Here is a 17942-nt window from a genome sequence, read left to right on the forward strand (position 1 = left end):
TAACATCCCTGATACACTCTATACCTAATTGAAATGTTATTCTTTCACAGGAAAGAAATGTTGGGGCACCAAGCATCATGGCAAGTTTTACTCTATTCAAAACAGAAGAGATGTGGATTCTGTTACTTGAAAGCAAGCACATGAGTTGTAGGTACCTAAGTTACTGACAGTCACTAAAGCTGACTTTTCCCCGTCCTGGACACAGTGAAACTGCTCAAAGCCCTTAGATAATCTGCAATCTTCAAAATCTCATAGGAAAGCAAAGTTTTTTTACTTTACCCATTCGTCAAAATCATTTGTAGGTTCACGTTGTTCATTATCAAATGGGGCTTCATTCTGAGGCAGCAAACAAACTGGCTGTTATGTGCCCGTGTCATTGAGGAGAGCTGGGCCTACCCAGGGGGAGATGATTTGAAGAAAAGGGGAAGCCTCTATGCATACACAGCATTAGAGACTCTAACCAAGCCAAAAGGCCACACTATGTGCCTCTCTCTCACTTCCAAAAGTGTGAGGCCTGAGCTCAGCATATGCACAGTAAGAGAAAATTCAAATACCCAATATCTGATTGATTTCCTCTGTTTAAAAAAAAAATCATAGGGGATGTTTTGGGGGGTCTGAAATGTATATTTTAGCATTGTGCTCAAACACAGACTTGTAAACTTGGTCACGCATAATATACCTACAACCTGCACAACGTCCCCCCCCCTCTTCAAAATCGTGTGACTCTGGAAGATTTCTTTCCTTGTTGCGGAAAAGAATTGCTTGAGTTTCTCGTTTAAGAAAGAAAAAACTGTTGATTTTCAATTTGCTTTGAACTGGTGAGTCAGGGAGGGAGGGATGACGTCATATGTTAGCCTGCAATCCCTATGAGGTCCTCTCAGTTCCCTTGAGCTCTCAAACTCAGTCCTCTCCCCAGTTTCCGCGGCAGACACTGCTCCCCGGGTTCCATCCTTTCTTCTTTGGCTTCTTCCCAGCCACAAGCCAGCAGCCTGGCTAGCAGGGGATAAAGCAGGAAGTCTGACAGCTTAAGCTGGCTGCAGGACCCCTAGTGTTTTCCCCTCTCCGTGTCCTGGCCTGGTTCCCCAGAAGTCCAAACACACGCACAGAGCCCCATTGTTGCCGCCTTCCCCGGCCCACTGATCCTAATATGGAATGCAGCAGGAAACCCACGATTTCCTGACACTCGGCAAGCTGGAGGAAGCGAGGGGGGGAAACTCCGTTTAAAAGCCCTCTCTCCTCCATATTAGCTGTGTGGTGGGAAACCGGGCAGGAGTTATTCAAATCCCACCGTGTCATCAGCCAGGCTGGGGAGGGTAGAGTGAGACTCTCACGGGCTGTTGAGATTTCTAGACTGCCAGGGAAGTCTATGGACATGAGAGTTTCTTAACTCCAGCTCTACTCCCAACTCCACTTCTCCGTTGGGATTGGGAGAAAGGGCCAGACCCTTTTCATCCCTCCTCCCAAGAGTGCCTTCCTTCTCCAGCATGGTGAGCGGCGGGGCTCGCGTGTGTCTGGGCTGTGCCTGGGAGAGCCAGGCCAGCCAGAGTCAGGCCGCCTGAGCTCCAGCCTGGGGCCGGTGCCACCGCTCCATGCACTGCAGAAGCCCCAGCAGCTGCTGCGGGAGCCGCCAACATGAGCTGCAGAGAGGGGACCGACAGCAGCTGCGGCTGCAATGGACGCGATGAGAACAGGATCCTGAAGTGCGTGGTGGTCGGAGACGGCGCGGTGGGGAAGACCTGCCTGCTGATGAGCTATGCCAACGACGCCTTCCCGGAGGAATACGTGCCCACTGTGTTTGACCACTACGCAGGTAGGAAAGCGTGGGGACCAACTCCATCTAGATGAACTGCGGGGTTCTGAGCACAGCTACCTAGCGTTCAGAGGGACCTGGATTAGCCAGAAAGTCACAGACTGATGTGGATCTGGCAGGTACCAGGTAACTCCTTCAAGAATGGTGCTAGGATCCTGCGGAGACCCTGTATATCCATTCACATGCTTCTCCTATTGAAACAAATGTGCAATCCTGGGAAAATACCCTCCAGATCTTGGGGCCAGAAATGTTTCTCAACATTTTTGCCTAAACTTTCTTCAACTTTTCACGGTGATTATTTTTTGAAGTGTATTGTAGTTGCAAAATATTCCATTTAAAAAAAATCACCGCTAGACACATGGAAAGTGTTCTACACTCTAAACTTTTTCTACTCCATGCTAGTCATGATCAAACGGCTAATAGAACCAGCCAATAAAACCTTGGTTTTGTTTGTTTGTTTGTTTGTTTGTTTCCCCTGGATTACTTGGGGCTTAAATTTTGTACTTTCACTCACTCTTCTGGGATGGTAGATAAGGAGAAAAGTGTCCCACGCTTTTAAATACTAAGTGGGAAATTAAGTAAAAGCTGGCTATGTTTTTTAAACTAAAAAATTCAAATGCAATTAAATCGTTTTCAAGTATGTCCTGAAAAGACAAATTTGAGTATCTAGTATTTTAAACCGTGGTCACCCCGATGCTGTAGCTGAAAGGAAATAACTTAATCCTTTCAGGGGAGTTTTAGTGTTTGAGGGTTTGAAGGTTTGTGGTGGTGTCAGTCAGCATCATGCCTTGTTTCTTGACGTAGCTGCCACCCCTAAGCGTCCCCTATGTGAACTGACGCGTTGCCTTGGACTTACTGTGGCCTCAGTTTTATAGTGTTTTTGAACACTTCGATCGATTGCCCTTGAGTTATCAGAGCTCTGGGGTCTGGTGGAAGAGAAATGTCTCTCTCTTCACCTTGGCTTGGGATCAGGATCAGCCTAAAGGAAGCCCTCACAGGAAGCCAGCCTGGAGCTCTGCTGTGTGGCCATTTGAAATCCTCCCTCCATAGGAAGCAGACTCTTGTCATCCTCTCTGGAGGGCTCCCCCCAACCCCCATCTTCCCTTCCTTTTAAGTGGACATATTTACAGCAGTGGTACACAGCTGACAGGGGAGGGATTCGTGGCTGGCAAGGGGGTCCATTTCCTATTAGGTCTTTCGCTCTGTAGAAATTACCTAGAATTTTGAAGACCAAATTCCTGAGCTTTTCTGAAAACATAGTGAGTTTGGCCAAGGAAGAACTTTTTAATGAGAACACAACAAGACAAAAAGAGGGTTATCTTGAGGGGGAAAAAAATGTTGTAAAAGTGCTTTGAGGAAGGGACTCTAATTCCGGTCCTGAAAACATCATAGCAGAAATTGTTTCTCCTGTGTCTTCTTCATGCTAGACAGGAAGGTGGCAAGTACTTTATTTCAGGAACTTTCTGATCAAAGACAGAACCGAAAATCTACTAAAAGGAAAGGCTCTTAGTGCCTGGGAAATTATGTCTCCAGATACCCGTCCTTCGGGTGAGCCAATCGAAGTGGGGTTGGGAAGAAAGACAAAACCATCTTTGGAAATAAAGCTAGCCTATGATGGGCAAAAAAAAATTAGAGGTCAAACCAGCTGGACTTTGCTGGCACTGGATTAATTTATGTTTCAATTATATGCACACTGGCTGGTGGTTGAGCACCAAAACCTCTCAAAGAAGTTTTAATACTTGAGTTTTTCAGGAACTAAACTGTATTATTTCAGCTTCCAAGAACTCATAGCCCCGAAACACAGAGCAGTATATTGTACACAGTAGACATTCCTGAACATGGTGACTTCCGTTTACTCTATATACTTCTTTCACACATGATATCTCACGTGCTATCCATGTGGTTAAACCAGGGAAAGGCGGGAGCCACACTCACACGAAAGACTCTTGAGTGCTGATTTCCATCCCAAGGACCCCACCCTGCTCATACTTGCTCTGGCCAAGCATCAGCCCGTGGGCGGCCATCGGGGAGCAGATCAGTTCTAAAATAACCAAACACCCCCTTTCGCATCTGGATCCAGTTTTCAGTTCCCTGGGTCCTACTGACCCACTCTGATAGAACAACAGGGAACACATCTGCTGTGTCTTTTGAAAAAAAAAAAAAAACTGCAGTTGAAATCAAAGACAGCCTGTCTCTTGAAGATAGTTCAGGAATGATGCTCCATGCCAGGGAAGTATGTAATGTAGTAGGACTGAGTACAACAATACCACATGACCTAGCTCTAATACTGCCTTCTCTGTCACTTACTCTGTGGCCTTGAGAAAGTTACTTAACCTCTCTGTGCCTCCGTTCTGAAAGGTAAAACCAGGGACCGTAAAGATATTGGAATTGTTTTTAAAAGTGAAATGAATTCATATGTGTAAAGTTCTAGACCCCAACACACAATGTTAGATGTGGGGGGCCACATACCACATCAAAGTCTATACAAATAATACACACAGTGATTAAATCAAATTAAAATGTTACTAAAAGAGAAGAACTACAGCCGGGGATAGAGGAGTATCCTGCAATGAAAGTACAGGGCAAGATAGGATTTATTATTGTCCTTATAAAATAGCCATCATGGAGGTAAGACCCAATGACCCTGGCTATAGTAGTCACAGGTTAACTTAAGAGGTAAAAATACAAAAGTGATAGCAGAAAAAAACTGTAAGAAAAAAAAAAAGTTGAGGTCTTATTACTCCTGGTTTGCCTGTCCTTCCAACCTACCAGAATCCCAAACTACCAGAATCCAAAAAAAGCACACCAGTATACTAATTCTATATGACGTGCCTGAATTGTCTGAGGAGGGTCCTTGATCTGTGTCCAGTCACCTCCAGAAATGTGTTTACGTCTCTAGGCGCAGTCCGCACCACCCTGTCATGTTTTACTTCCTTACTCCCACCCCCCACCCCCGCAATCCCCTCTGTGCTGAGACTCCTTAATCTCCTCATCTCCTGCCACATCTAGCTGGCATCTTGCCCCAGAGATGCTTTGGTGGTTCAAGACTCTCCTTAAAACACATTCCTAGCTTGGCTTCTGAAACACTTCCTCCCTTTACTGTCCCACACCCTGGCAACGCTCTCCATCTCCTCTGTGCCTGTCCCAGGGACTCGGTGGTAACAGTTCAGTCGTCACTCCCTTGGCTCACTTCTCTAGGGAACCTTGGAACCTGGGTGTTAGTGTCTACTTTCACAGCTTAAGATGCCATTGATATACTACCAATTTCGTATTTGCATCTGCACCCCCCCACACAGCCTCAGAACACTCATCTGTATAATTGCACACATCCATTTATGTATCTAACAGGCCTCTCCAGCCAATGCTTCTTCAAGTCTCCCATCCACTCTTCCACCTCCCTTCCTCTCCATGTAAGAGCACTGCTGGTTTCTTCTGCCCAGTGACTGAGAACAATCACCCATGACCCCTTGCTCCCTTTGATCCCTCCTCTTCCTCTCCATTCAAACCATTAGTTATCATCCCTTGCTCGTACATATGAGCTCAGCATTCACAATGCACCAAGAACCAACCTCTGCCACTTGTCAGGACCTTTTATAGCCTTTTCTCCTATCCACACCACCATCATCTCTCACCCACACCAGCATAGTGGCCTCCCAACTCCCTCTTCTAACCCTGCCCACTGTGAGTCTCCACCCAGCTGACACAGAGCCATCCACAGTCCCAGCTCTCCCATCCTTTCCTCCCAAACACACACTCCTCCTTTGCCACAGTGTACAAGGTCCTCTATGACTTTGTCCCTGTTTTCTCTCTTCTAGTCCTCTAGTAATTTTCTCCATATTTCTTCTGTAACCACAGTAGGCCATCTTGCTATTTCTCATGGAAGACTCCTTAAATATTTGGCATGCACTCTTACCCTGGCCTGACACTCCCTGCCCAGATCTGAGTATTATAGTATTAATTGGCCACATAATTTAATCCATGTGTCTGTGCCATGTGTCTGTGTCTGTGCCTGTGTGTCCACACACACACACACACACACACAAACATACTCATACATGTGCATGTTCAAGTAAACACACACATACACATATACACATGAGAGATAGAGAGGGGGAAGAGAGAGGGGGAGAGAGGAAGAGAGGGAGAGGAGAGAGAGAGAGACTTCTTTTTCTGCTATACCGTCCTTGGCCATATTTAATACTACTTAATGTTGTCTGTTTATTTCCTACCTTCAGCTTCTCAAAGCAGAGCTTGGGACATATTAGACTCTCAGTAGATAATCACTGAGTGACATGATTCTAAGCATTCACCTTCTTGTTCTCTCCAGCATTCGAGTCATCTCTAATCCACTAAAGCTTTGGTGAACAATACTAAAGGCACAGTTCTGTAGTAGAAGCCTTGCCACACATGCTCAGGCCTCAGTACCTGATCTTGTACTTGATCCCAAGCACCGGAAAAAAATAAAACTTTGACAAATAGGTAATGCCAGTCTAATATATATTTCTTTAAGAATGAGCATATGAAACTATTTGTTATATGTATTCTATCTTGTGGGGTTTTTTGTTTTGTTTTGTTTTATATTCTATACAATCATCTCTCCTACTGAAGCTATAATACAGTAATAATTATCTTGACCTCAGTGGACATTGTGACAACTATCGAATAGTGTCGCTCTACAGTGTATAAATGTCATCGATTTCCTCCACCTGCGTTACACTCAAAGCTAGACTGCACTTGGTGTAACGCACTCAAACAGTTGTACTTCTTATAAACAGAGCTTGTGCAAGAATAACCCAAGTTCCACTGAGGGTTAGGACTGCAGAGTTGGAGCATCAGGATAAAGGTAGAAAGGGTAAATGGTGTATGTTATGAGGCTCTAAAAGCACCATTTGGACACTGCTTCCTAAGCCCATCCAAGGATTCCTTAAAATCCCCTAACAGCCTCTGGGCTGTTGAGTTGAGCATACAACAAGAGCATATCTTCTTGTTCTTCAATTTTGTGGCCAACCCCTTACTGATAAAACACCCATTAACATTTCACATGGCATCCGAATAAAACTTGCATCTGAGTTCAGTTGGATTGTATGCAGTTAGGCAGCGTATGTAGACATCTCCAGCATGTCTCCACAGACTTCACCATGTGCATCACACTCTGTACTGAAATGCATCCTGTCTGAAGGGTCCCTCTCCTAACACTCCTCCCACCTAGAGCTCTGTCATCAGAAGTCACTCTGTTTGGGAAGCCACTTTAAGCCAGTGTTTGCAAACTCAGGCCGCCTGTGCCGGAAGTTAACACAATTCATGGAAAAGGGGAAGATCCAGTTATTCTATCAGCCTTGTGAGATATAAAAGGAAGTTGTTTTCACAGAAAACTGAAATCTGGTTCTAACTTTTTCCACCAAACTGAATGGTAGTTGGCCCAAGGTGGACTCAGAGGCAGTCATAACAGCAGGAATAGCCCATGGAAACGAGGCCAAATCCACAGAGGTGAGAGAAATAATAAACACTAAGTGTTAGGCCTACGGAGACTTTCCACAGAAACTGGAGATATAGCTCCATGGTAGAGCGCTTGTCTATCACTAAGCTTGATCCAGACACTATGAAAATAAAAAATAAAGACTTGTAACATAGTTCTGCCCTACAGGAAAATCTATTCTGGAATATCTCTTTCACTCTTTATAAAAACACTTACAGGCACGCTAAAGAAAGAATGGGCTCATTTCTTGGAAAGCAAACAAACCTGAAGCAACTTTCACAAGGCTACGAAATAAACCACTGGATACTTTGTTTTATAGATAAATAGCTAAGATTTATTTTATAAAAGGAAATTATCTCTTCACTTCAGCACAGACCTTGTATCCTGTTGTTAGTTCTTCTAATGACCAGCCCTCTCCTAAAGCTCTCTAGGGGACCTGACAAAAGTCCCTTCATCAGCATATGCTCAGGTAGAGAAGGAAGAGGTCACTATGGATAGCAAAACACGCTCCGCTCACTCCAATGGTTTTAGAAATCCCTTCGCCAACAAACAGGGCAAAAATCAAAGACATCTTTCATTTCACCCCCAAATGATTTACTGGTTCCCTTGGACACCTGCCTTATTAAGTCATGGGTACATGGGTCCTCTCCCCAGTTCTCTGCTGCCAGAAAACCCCACCTATGATAGAAACCAAATGAAACCACTCACAGCAACCTCATGCTGCAGAGATGAGACCAGTAGGTCATTCAACAGAAGTGTACCGACTTCTCCAGCATCAAGCCAGGCCCTGCTCATGCAGTACAAACCCAACTGGGACATGGTCCCTACTTTCAGGAGCCTTATAGCCCAGCTAGGAAGGCTGGTACAAACAAATAGCTACTTTCTGTTGACTGGGTTATGGGCAGACCATCAAGGGTTGGTAAGCCATTCTGAGGACAGCAGAAAGCCATGGCAGGAGCTTTCCAAAGGAGCACCAGGAAAGAGAGAAGAGACCAGAGGGTTGTTGTATTTTTTTTTCTTTTTATTTATTTATTTTTGTGTCATGGGGGCGGGGGGAAGGGTCAAGCAAGAGACATTGCAGGCTCCTGTGACACTGTGCATATAAACCACCAGATTATTAGCCTTGGATAAAAGTAAACATAGTAATTGTGACAAGAAAGACAAGAGTGGGATAATGGAGTAAACAAGTCATCTGACTCCTCCTACTGCAATGACGGGCATTCAGATATCCAAAATTCCACTCCCAGTAGCCCATTATCAAGAATGTGATGTATAGGCAATACTTTCTTCTGGACTCTGGGCTACCCTACATAAGGTTCAATAGCAGAAATCACCTACGTATGTTTTGCCACAGTCCACACTGAGACAGGAGACCAGATCTCTCAGAGGTAATTGGAATGGAAATTGCACTCCAAAACCCAAACTGGTGCCAAGGCAGCATCTTGTGAACTATTTTTCTTCAGAGCAAGCAAGAAAAAATAATAAATGAAGGAGAAAGAGCTTGAATTTGTGGCCAGTGTAACATTAGAAACACCTGCTCCGGGGTTAGGAAACTTCATCTGCCATCCATGACGGTCCTACATGCCAGTATCTGCCAGAAACCCTCCAAGGACAGCAGCCAAGCCAGGCTTAGGTGGATAGGCTTCCTGCCAGCAGGCTTCTAGTTCTACACAACCAGGCTCCCCTTATTGTGCAGGTCAGAAAATGCCCCACAAATCTGCTCACACAACTGTCCACTGACGCTGAGTTTCAGGTTAACTCCCTGTGGTAGCTTCTACAACATCATTCATTCATTCATTCATCTCTCCTCCTTCTTGAGGGCTCAGTAGCAAACAGCTTCAAGGTGGGTCCAGCCATTGGATACCTTTGTTTCTGAGTATGCTCATCTTCTTCTACAAAAGCACAAAATCCTTCAGGAGGATAGGAACAAAAATCAGAGAACCTGGCTTGTGTGTCAGTCAGTGTGGAGATTGTGCTCAAGACGGTGGAGCTCCGAGTCTCTCCGCAAAGGGACAGACTCTCATCTGACCTGCAGATTTACTTTCTCACATACATAGCCGTGATAGCTCTTAGTCAGCAGAGACCAAACACTTATCCAAGAATAGCACAGTCAGGCTAGATTCAATATGATCCAACTCCAAGTCACAGTGTCTCCTCACACTGCCCAAGACACTCTGAAGTCCGCCAACTTCTTACCTGCACCCAGACTTAACAAAAGACAAGGATGTGGTTCATGTGTGGTCACTTAGCCTTGGTCCTGGTTCACTATGCAGTCATGGCATTCATTCCCAGTCACACTGTCAATTTCATTTATGTCCCCCCAGGAGGGTGGCAGCATTAACAATAAAACTGAAGTCACACTGGGATTCATGGCCACACAATAAGAGCCATATTCTAAAATCACCAGTACTAGGATCCAGGCATATTCAAAGCATCTTCAGACAATAATTCATTGTGGCTTCGCAGTCATCCCATGAGATGCTATTGTTTTCTCTGTTTTGCTTATAATAAAATTTAAATCTTTTTCTAAGGTTAAATTGCTTATAAGGGAGTAGGGGGAGACCAAGGAATAATGAGCAGTTTTAATCAGTGGATAGGTTTGTGACATTAACCAAAAGCCACTGTTAGTTAGAATATGATATGCTAAGCTGCAATAACAAATAGACACAAATGTTGACACATGGCAGGCTATCCCTTGATACTCTTATGTCCCTGGTTCAGTGTTCAAATCAATAGAGATTTTCTTCCATGTGATTACTTAAGGACTCACGATGCTTCTATTCTGTGACCTTGGTTCCTCTAGGATCCCATAATTATTGCCATCAACCAGCTCAATGAGAAAGAGTATGGAGCAGCCTAAATGTTTAGAGATACATCCTGGAAGTGACAGACGTCATTTCCTGTCATCCTCCATGGAAGATAATTTAGTCACATACCACCCCTCCGTCTAAGGGAGGCGTAGAAAAAGCCCCCCTGAGTGCCCAGAACAAAGAAGAATATATCTGGTAGAAATGAGCGAACTCTGCTTCTCTCCAGTCGCCGAATATTTTTACACTTGTTTCCTCATATGTAAAGCAAACTTAACCTTTACCCCAGATGGCCCACCCTGTGTCACACCACCATGCCAGGGTCCAGCATCAAGAGGTAATGCATAGCCCTCTCAATATGACTTAAATGTGATCCTTCATGGTATGGTAATACCCAGTTCTCTAACCAATATGCAGAGCCATCTCTGCTGCCATGGTGGAACAGAAATAGGGTGTCCAAAATATTCAAACCCCTTTTCAGAAAGAGGAGGTGGGAGACAGTAATAAAATAATGGAACCTAGTGAAAGGCACAAGGAAGTCCCCAGCACCAGCTGTGAGGAAGGTTCTTGGAAGGACCCTTATACAGATGGCTAAGAGAACCCATGAGTATCATTCTTAACTTTCCTGACCTGGGCTGCCTAAAGGTCCTTCTTTATGGTCCATCATCCCTCGTGACCCACATCTAAACTGAACCCTGTGAGATATAACTTTTTTGTGTGTCGGGAGTGGGGTGCAACATTTTCTCATCTGACTTCTTGACTTGTGTATCTGGAATGCTCAATTGCTTTTTTTCTAAGTATGAACATGCTAAGTACCAAGGCTTCTGGTAAGTTCCCAAGCCAGTCATCACGTCAGGACCAGAGTGTCTTGACTAGACACACCCATTATGTACATTTCAGTCGTGGGCTTCCGTTGCTTTCAGATGAGCAATAGCTTCTGGGACCATGGAATGCAGCTTAGACAGAAGGTGACACCAGGGTCCTATCTACTGTTTTAAAAAAATTCTGATTTAGGAAAAGTTCCATGAACATCTGCTGCTAAGATTATTTTTTTAATATACCTATTCACTGAGGCACACATGGGGCAGAGTGTTCATGTGCAGGTCAGAAGACAACTTTGGGTAGTCGGTTCTTTCCTTCCACCATGAGGACCCCAGGGATCAAATCCAGGCCATTAGACTTGATGGCATGGGGCAGAGGCATCTTAGAACCCAACATTCTTTGTAAATTGTAAATGAATCTTTTTTAACTCTATAAGGTCATTAACTTGGTTTCTATAAGTCTCTATTTTAAAAAAATAAGGTTCTCTCTTACTCTCTCCCTCGTGTGTGTGTGTGTGTGTGTATGCACACGAGTGTGCTCGAACTCGTGCACGCATGTGTAGAGATTCACATGTGTATGTGCATACATATGTATGTGAAGGGCAAACATCATTGTTACTCCTCAGGCATTGTTCACCTTGTCAACAGTCTCTCTAGGGCTCTACACTCCATTTGTCTTCTCAGGTGGGTGCAGAGGATGGAACTCAGGTTCTTGTGCTTGCTCAGGTAGCACTCACCATCTGGACTATCTCCCCAACCTACTGGTTTTCCTTTTCTTGAAATGTCTTGCTGTGTAAGACAAGAAACTCTCAGGAGTTCAAGGACCAGCTAGCCTGCACAGGCAGCAACAAACAGCAAGCTAACCCACCTCATAGCAACATGGAAGATGAGGACAGATACCCAGGGTTGTCCCCAGGGTCCTACATATCTGTCCACATGCCAGCAGCACTCACATGAATACACACAAACAGTGCACACACAGACACACAAGATTTCTGTAAAAAAAAATAAAATAAAATACGGGTCCAAGCCAAAGCTGCTAAACTAAGAGATGGGACTGTGAACATCCATTTCCTCAGGCTTTCCAGGCATAGACAATATCTATGAAAGTTGTGCTTCAAAATCATTGGAACATTACACACTCATAGAGTTGAACTCTATGGGCAATGAATGTGTGTGTGTGTGTGAGAGAGAGAGAGAGAGAGAGAGAGAGAGAGATTGAGAGAGAGAGAGAGAGAGAGAGAGAGAGAGTAAGCCAAAGTTTGGTATCAAATATCTTCTGCAGTCATTCTCTACCTTACTTTTTGAGACAGTTTCTCATAGAAACTGAAGTTCATCAGTTGAGCTAGACTGGCTCCAGGGATCTCTGCCTGCATCTAGCCCACCCAAGGCTAAGGTTGCAGACATGTGCCACCATGCCTGTGGGCTCTGGGCATCTGAAATCAAGTCCTCATGCTGTACAGCAGGCATGTCCTAAACCAGCAGCCGTGACCCTAATTCCTCATACACAATTCATCAAGTTCAGTAAACCTTCCTTTGCCCTAATGAAGATGCCTGGAAATCAAGTCAGGAGGAACAATTTTATTATCAACCATCAATCAATAAAGCAATTTACAAGTAGATACACACATAATGTCCCGATTTGGGAGTTCTATCAGATTGTGTGAAGTATAAGGGGCCTTTAGAGTTTCTCATGAACAGCTAGAAAACTCCTAAACTGTGGCCTCAAAAAAGGAGAACTGTATCCAAGGTTGAGACAGACAGAGACCTTGAAAGATAAAGGTCACAGAAGTGCTGGGAGAGGCCTTTCGAATGGAGAGAGAGAAGGCTCTGAGGCCAGGAGCAGAGACTGGTAGGAGTCAGAACTCAACCAACTTGGGCATAACCATGTACCAGCTGCTGGGAAACCTGGCACTTGGGCACAATCAACAAAGCTGCCCAACTATGAATTCTTTTCCCTGAAGCTGCTCCCCATAGATCAAATAAGCAGGAGGACTCCAAGGCCTTGGGGGGGGCGGTCACCGAGGGGAGCTAGGGAACATCTCATCCCATGGGGAGAGCCGGGATTCTGGGATGGTTTGGATGCAGCTCTATCTTGGATGGAATTTTTGTTGTTCCCGATCCGATCCATGCAGCCCTGTGATTGTGAAAGGAACAGTAAACACCTGTTTCCCAGCTGCAAACCCTGCTGTTTTGCTTCATGCTTTGACCTAACATTTGGGGGACAATGGGGTGGAAAACCTCCTCCTCTGAGTCCAAAAGTCCTCCAAAGAAGATAGAATCGGCCTGAAAGAGAAAGTGTGTAAATTGTAGGAGGGGCAGGAGTTCTCTTACTGGAACTCCTGGTCCTTATCAGGACAGCCCAGTTGACAGGCAATCCGGCTGAAGCAATCAACCTAACCTCTAATGGTCGTAATACAAGTCCGTGGTTCGATCCTCAAAGGAAGATCTTATGGCTAGAGAACACCATCCTGGCCCAAGCAGAAGACTCCACGGATGAAACAGACACTTATGGCCATAGTTCAGTAATGAAATAATAATTTGGCAATACTGAATAGCAGAGTATTTCCTGGGGTCAAGCTCTGTGTTGCCTTGGCTATCTTGGCTGTTATATCTTAGGCAGTAGGTGTCTTTAGTTTGTGGACAAGAAAACTGGAGGCTCCAAGGGAAATCATTCGTCCCACATCATGTGGCTAGGAAATGGCAGAATTGGGCTTCAGATCTCTCTGACTGTTACCTCCTCCACAAGACACAGCACCCCGACGAGGCTGTATTCACCTGCATGTTTACTCCTGGGCTTTTTTATATTATTTATTCCCTTATTTTATCACCAGCCTCTCCTTGTAGAAGACAGACCTGCAGGAGGCTGGGTTCTTTCCACTCTGTTCTTCTGTTCCCAGAGCCTGGGAATGAGCAAGAATCTTAGTGAGTGATGTCTTAACCTATGCACTGCACTCAATGCACCACCCTGTGTGAACAATCAAGATAATCTTCTATAGTGACCTTATCCTCTCACTCTACACCCTGAGAAGATATACCCTAACTATCATGACCGCAAAAAGAATGGCTAAAGGAAAAAAAAGTAGTTTTCCAGGGGCAGGGTGTGAGGGGATGGAAAATGGTTTGTTCCACTCCAGCGTCAAACCTGTGAGTTCTGAGTGCTTTAACTAGGCATAAGGTGGCTTTCCTAGCTGTAATAAGGCTTTGTTTTTAATCTCTGTCCTTCTGATACTATATCTGAAAGGGGTGGATGAAAAGCCATTTGTTAAAGAATATGGCGTATAACTTTCCTTTCAAGTCACGAGGCTAATTAAGAAGAAACATAACAAGCAAGTTCTCTCCTTAAGGTGCAGCATGGGTAGGCCTCCTGAGAACTGTGAGTGACACTCAGAACACGCAGCTCCTCAACTGGTAAACATGTAACAGTTTTCAGCCCGTGTGCTTGTAAGGTGTGTGATGCAGCCCCGCATCTACTCAAATCACAGGGCAATCTGCTCTTGTCAAAGCAAGAGTTATGACAGGGAATCAAGGCTGCTCTCTCTCCTCAAGACTCCCTCCCTCTGCTTATATTGGATTAGCTCACGTTAAGAATCCTAAATGCTTCTTCGCTCAAACAAAATGATTTCCATGTGATATTTGCAACAGTTCAAATTGGGAAATAAGAGGCTTAAGAAGTTACCGGAGTGAAGTGTTTTACTGTTCTGAAGAGACCCTGCTGGGGCTTTGCTTCAGGATCCCTGCACCATTATCTACTTGTCTGTCCCTTCAGAGAGCCCACATCAGGCTCTTTGATAAGCTACATCAGGCTATAGATCAGAATTATATCCTCTCCCTGGAGGTCAGTGATGATTGAGAAACCAGTTTGTTCCAGTCCTCTTCATATCTGACCTATTCTTTCCCCCTTTTGGAGGAGAAGTATCTCACAATTTTACTTCAGGTCAGTCACAACACTATGCACTTCATAGACACAGCCTCACAGAATAGCTTTGCAATGCTTGTAGCAGGAATAAGAATCTTGTCAGCATGGTTAGGTACACCTCTAACAGGATGCATGAGCCTGGACCAAATCATCATCACCACCACCACCAGCATCACCACCATCACCATCATCAGCATATGTGTATGGGTGTTTTGCTTGAATGTATGTCTATACACAACATGCATACCTAGTGCACACAAAGGCCAAAGCAGACATCTGAGCCTCTGAAACTGGAATTACATACAGTTGTTGTGCCGGTAGTCAAGCCCAGGTCCTCTGGAAGGGCAGTGCTGACCCTTCCCTCCACAGCCCCCAAATAATCCTTCAGATCACACCTGTCATCTGCTTCCATCCCTTGTCACTCAGATTGATCGCTCAGGTTAACAAACGCTGAGAGCTGCATCATTGGTATGAGAGCAGTGTTTCTTTCCCAATAGTCTAACAAAAATCCATACAATTAGTCCCAAAAGTATCTACATTATAAGGTCGGGTTAAGGCTTAGCAAAAGGCAAGGTTTATTTGGATCTTAAAATTAATGTGATTGTGAGTTCCCCCTCACAACTCAAGCAGCCACACATGACATACTGAAGCGACTACTGGATAACAATGTCCTAGGCTGGTATTAGAGGTGGCTTGGTTGCTCTAGTCACCACGCATCTCAAATTCGATTCCTCTGTCACCTTAACAGACACTCTAATCTTACTTTGATTCGGTATATAGTGTATATAGCCTGCAGTGGCTCATACTGATTGTCTATTTGACAGGATCTAAAATCACTTAGGAGACAAGTCTCTGAACATACCTGTGAGGATTAATTAAGGTAGGAAGACCCACATTAACCATGACTGGACAGGCCAGGTTCCTGAAATGAATCAACAGGGGGGACTAGCGTTTGTTACTCTTGCTTCCTGAGTGTGGGTAGGATGTGACCAGCTGTGCCATGCTCCTACCTTGGTGACTTCCCTACCGTGATGGGCTGCACTGTCAAACTGTGAACTAAAATATACCCTTTCTCCCTTAAGTTATTTTTCTTGGGGCATTTTAGCAGCAACAGAAAAAGTACCAAGACATATGCAATCACATAGTATTGGCAGATCACAAACCAGCCTTGCATTCCACACACTACATCCCTAAATCCATACCTTAGAATCTTTTTAAGGGTAGTTTGCACTAGACAAACATCCTGCTCAGCAATTTTAACCTTCACTCCAAATGGAATTCCAGTTTCATAAAATTCATTCCGTACCCAGGTGTGTTGTGTGACAAGACTTTTCCTGGGGAGATGTAACATACCTCAGATAGGACCACATGATAGACCAAAGTTCAGGTACCACCACGGTCCAACTTGGTGAACCAATGAGTTTTATTGGAGTTGCTTACAGGAGCAGAAATGACTCAAAGAAAGCTACATCACCAAGGCCCACCCTAGCACTGGAGACAGGCCATAGAAGCTGGGAACCTGAAGCTCACTGTGCAGCCTGCAGACAGCTTAACAGATGGACGAGTGTTCTTCCAAGTAACTCCAAACCTCTCCCAGGCAACTTGCCTGGTTTCTGTTACTCTCGTGCAACTGGTCAGGTCTCAGTCTTCTTTGCAGCGTAGGTAGTCTAAGAAGGACTCTTAGCAGTCTTTATTGCTGACTCTGTTGAGGGTGGGGGTGGAGAGTTGGGGGCACTGATCTAATGAATCTGGTCAGTTTCAGGGACTTCCTGAAGCTAGTTTACTATCTACTTATAGGGCTTCTCTGTAGGGAACTGTTATATAAAACTCCATCCCATCCTCTGGCTCTTACATTCTTTCCACGCTCTCTATGGCAATGATCTCTGCGCTTTGGAAGGGGACACTACAAACGTCCACCCGTGGCTAACAGTTAGCCCACTCTGCCGCAGCATCACTGTGCCTAAACAGCCACTCGTTTTCCAGAGTATTAGCAGTGGTTATGCGTTGAGGCTGAGACAGTGCTCATCTATAGCACACATTTTAAAGGCAGTTTGAACAGACACATCACGTGTAATAAAACCATAGAACTTGCTTCCCCTTTGGGACCTATGACCTCCCCAGCCACAGGTTTTTTTGTTCTGGTCCACAATACCATATATGGAACTCCCCCCCCCCCCACTGTGAAACAGACCTTAAGTACAATAAAAAAAAAAAAAAGACTGTTGGTTTTATCTATGATAGCTGAGCCACTATTGCAAAAGCAGACATATCCTGCCTGGCACACATCAGTATTTTAATACTCATGGTCTTCCATGGTACCTCTCTATATTTCTCTACATCTGATAAATTCAATGGTCCTGACTTCCTCCTTGCAGACCTACTCAGGGCCAAGGGGAAACATGGTCCTGCTCTCCTCTGATGGACCTACCCCTTGGGTCAAAGTGGCCCTGGGTTGGCACTGTGCCTGTAGGGACAGCTATTGTCTCTCCACCCACCATACCTGACTGTGGGGAAGTTCCTGCCAGGGAAAACCATCTCCACCCCTAGAATAACATTTCCTGGAGGGAAACCTGTCCTCCTTAGTCTCGATGACAAACCTGGGGCACCCACAAAAGATCATGTGTCATTTTGGACCCTGCTACATCTTCAACTAACTTTAGGTGAAATAATACTCACAGTTTAAAATAAGTCTACTAGTATTGAGCCCATTTTGAGATGTTGTGAGTGATTTCCAAAATGCAAATGGATGTTCAAGTGTTAGCTTTTAAAATAACAGAGGGAGAAGAGGCCATGGCACAGATCTATCAATGCTCAGCTCTTGGCGCAGCCATATGATTGGAGGAAACATTGGATTTGCTTTCCTCATCATAAGGAGTTGACAAACTCATTAGAGTTTTTCTTTAGGGTGTTATCTTTTGTGTTTTATTGAGAGGGAGAGAGAGAGAGAGAGAGAGAGAGAGAGAGAGAGAGAGAGAGAGAGAGAGAGACATAGAGAGACAGAGAGATACATTGAGAGAGGTGTGGTATGATGAGGAGGGGGTGCTTCTGTGGACCCATGCTGAGGCATCCCTTCTCCCTGAGGTTCCAGACACATAGAGTTTATTTAGGG

At 44.8% G+C, this 17942-nt stretch overlaps 1 protein-coding gene across 1 annotated transcript in view; it reads left to right on the top strand.

Annotated features, from left to right (window-relative positions):
• Nucleotides 1-1147: 1147 nt before the first annotated feature.
• The window catches only part of Rhoj (ras homolog family member J), an 86108-nt gene continuing 69313 nt past the window's right edge, over nucleotides 1148-17942 (top strand). The window contains exon 1 of the mRNA XM_021178906.1: nucleotides 1148-1810. Within this exon, the coding sequence (XP_021034565.1) occupies nucleotides 1633-1810 (178 nt within the window). The 5' untranslated portion in view covers nucleotides 1148-1632. The remainder of the gene's footprint in view (nucleotides 1811-17942) is intronic.

Source organism: Mus caroli, chromosome 12, assembly GCF_900094665.2.
Source record: "Mus caroli chromosome 12, CAROLI_EIJ_v1.1, whole genome shotgun sequence".
NCBI classification, from domain to species: domain Eukaryota; kingdom Metazoa; phylum Chordata; class Mammalia; order Rodentia; family Muridae; genus Mus; species Mus caroli.